General features: G+C 39.2%; 1 protein-coding gene across 1 annotated transcript in view; it reads right to left on the bottom strand.

The window, feature by feature from the left end:
- Positions 1 to 681: 681 nt before the first annotated feature.
- Positions 682 to 2,788, bottom strand: part of NDUFS4 (NADH:ubiquinone oxidoreductase subunit S4) — a 54,895-nt gene continuing 52,788 nt past the window's right edge. The window contains exon 5 of the mRNA XM_024210115.3: positions 682 to 896. Coding sequence (XP_024065883.1) covers positions 793 to 896 — 104 coding nt within the window. The 3' untranslated portion in view covers positions 682 to 792. The remainder of the gene's footprint in view (positions 897 to 2,788) is intronic.

The raw sequence follows: 2,788 nt of genomic DNA, 5'->3' as shown, positions 1-2,788 counted from the left end.
GTAAAATTTAGGTGTGATAAAATAGGTATATTAGCATATATTTAATGTTACAAGAGCACCTTATAGCTGCTACCTTACTATTCTGATTTAATTTGCAAGTATGAGTTAAGTATTAAAATTTCCCATCTACTTGTACTTTGAAGGTATATCAAACAGGAGGGCTTACTAATCTTGATCTTTTAGACTGCAGCTCAAATTCATAGGAATTTAAACACAGCCACACAGTGCTCGCTTGTTACTCAGATTATGAATGCTTCTAGGAAGTCACATTTACAGCACAGTATTAATTTGGATTGAAAGGAGCTTATAGTACATGCAGTTTCACCAAACAGCTTAAATAATAAGCAGATACGGACTTCTGCATGCCATACCATGCTGTCAGACTGATGAATTTCTCCTGTACATAATGACAACAAAAACAGAGGAGTTCCTGTTAACAGAACATCTACATAAAAGGGTGGTGATTTTAAACAACGTATTGAACTACAATATTACTATGAAAGGCAAGGCACAATCCTTAATGTTGCAGCTGATTTCAAACATTCCTTTTAATGGATTCCGAGTACAGCAATTTCCTAGAGGTATGAACACCCCAAATCTCCTCTCTATATAGGGAAGGCTGTAACAGGTTCAATTGGAGACATCAAAAACATTTTAAATAGACACCACAAGATGCATCTGTAGTTTAAAGGTCAAATTTATTAGGAGATTAAGAGATGTATTATACATGGACTATAAATACAGCACAGCTGACTTTATTCACAGTCAGACAAAGAGATAGCCAATGCCAACCTATTTCGTGGACACCCTTGTTCTTTTGTTCCAAGAAAAGTTTTCACCATAAGACTTGGATTTAGGCTTTGGAATCCTCCTCTCTTGAACATCATAGCTCCAGCCTGGGGAAAAACACGCAGAGAATTCTAAACAATACACATACAGCATATAATATGGAGCAAATGAACAAAGAAATATAAATTAAAACTTTAAATATTTAACAGAAAAGAAATATAAACACCTCTGATATATAATATGTATGTACTTATTAGTTTATTCTTTTGTAATCAGCAGTAGAGAATGATGCTATAACATAGAGAAGCCCTAAATGTGACCGACGCGTGTTCTGAGGTTTGTCAGATATCAGATATTGCATACTTCAACTTTCACTGCTCCTTCCTGGGGCATTATTTCAGTGGGAAAGCACAAAAGGGAGCACCGACTGTGAGGTATACAGTCCCATAATCTCATGGGTCCACATCTCTATATTTTACGTCAGACTGAGACACCACGACTCTGAGAATGCATGTGCCCTTTGAGGGAGGCTGGGGGAATTCAGCAAGAGGGGAAATGACAAGTTAGGGAGGGAAGGAGAGACTGGATGATGTGAGGAAAGATAAAGGAGACCTAGGGAAAGGGGGTGGGAGAGAATCTAGAGAGAAGGGAGACTTTGCAAAGCAAAGGAGAAAGAGGGAGAAAACAGGCCATGAAAAAGAAGAATAAGTAATCAAAGCTAGGTAGAAAGGAGTAAAAAGAAAAGGACACCTCTACCCCGATATAACGCTTTCCTCGGGAGCCAAAAAAAATCTTACCGCGTTATAGGTGAAACCGCGTTATATCGAACTTGCTTTGATCCGCCGGAGTGCGCAGCCCCGCCTCCCCCCTCCCGGAGCACTGCTTTACCTATATCCGAATTCGTGTTATATCGGGTCGCGTTATATCGGGGTGTGTGTGTGTGTGTGTGTGTGTGTGTGTGTGTGTGTGTGTGTGTGTGTGTGTGTGTATAGAGTATAAAATGGGGATAAGAGAGAATGGAATAAAACATTAAAAGACAAGTAATATGATAATTCTGCAAGGGAAATGCTAAAAAAAGGTGCGAAAAGTGGAGATAGTGACAATACTGTTTATGTAAATCAATATGCAAATTAGGTATAGCCTCCAGGTATCTGGAAAGTTGCCCATACAATGCTTGGTTTTATGAAGTTTGGGCTCCCTTTCTGCAACATGATTTCACTCAGTCATTAAACAGTTGAAATGCTTCCATTTTTAAGTTAGAAATTTACAGAAGCACAAGTTTCACTGATGTCAATGAAAGGGTAAATTTCCTCCTTAAAGTTAAATTAAAAAAGAAAATTAAAAAAAACCCAAATACTAACATATACTTCTGAACCTTTTAAACATTTATAACTTGACAGTATTAATGTATACATTCTGGCTGTATTCAGTTAGCTTTGTGCCATTCAGAGAGAATAGAAGATACACTTTTGTGCAAAGCCCCTTTGAGCGAATCCCAGTCTTGCATTTGCTCTAAGCATCTCTTATCCTATATGTAAGATATATTTGAGATATGCGAGTGAGACGAAGTGGGAATGTTCTAAATGTTTTCTCTAAATACTGTGTGGGTGCCTCAGTTTCCCCTATGCATTTCTTAAGTATATAGGTGGTGGGATAAGGGTGTGCGATTGTTGCAGAACCCTAGAGAGAAAGGGTGTGCAAGGGTCTGCACAGAGAATGGCCGACACCCTGTCTCCTGGTACCCTGGGCCCCTCCTCTGCAAAGGTGCCAACTGAAGGTGTTGGAGAACAAAGAGATCAGATGACCTCCTAGCCCGAGAAAGGGACAAAGGCAGAGAAGGGGCTCGAGAGTTTCAGTTTGGAGCTGGCTGGGAAGAGAAGAGAAGAGAGATCTGCTGAATCTCCTCAGCTTTTTCTAAGCTGAACCAAAACTAGTGTTCAGACCAACAATTTGTGGCAATTGCTCTAGTAAATTAAATTATAAACTTGGGTACATAGTC

This window comes from Terrapene carolina, unplaced genomic scaffold (assembly GCF_002925995.2).
Source record: "Terrapene carolina triunguis isolate 2854851 unplaced genomic scaffold, T_m_triunguis-2.0 Scaffold69, whole genome shotgun sequence".
NCBI classification, from domain to species: domain Eukaryota; kingdom Metazoa; phylum Chordata; order Testudines; family Emydidae; genus Terrapene; species Terrapene triunguis.
The sequence above is the reverse complement of the archived record's forward strand: the minus strand, read 5'-3'. Positions and strand labels throughout refer to the sequence as shown.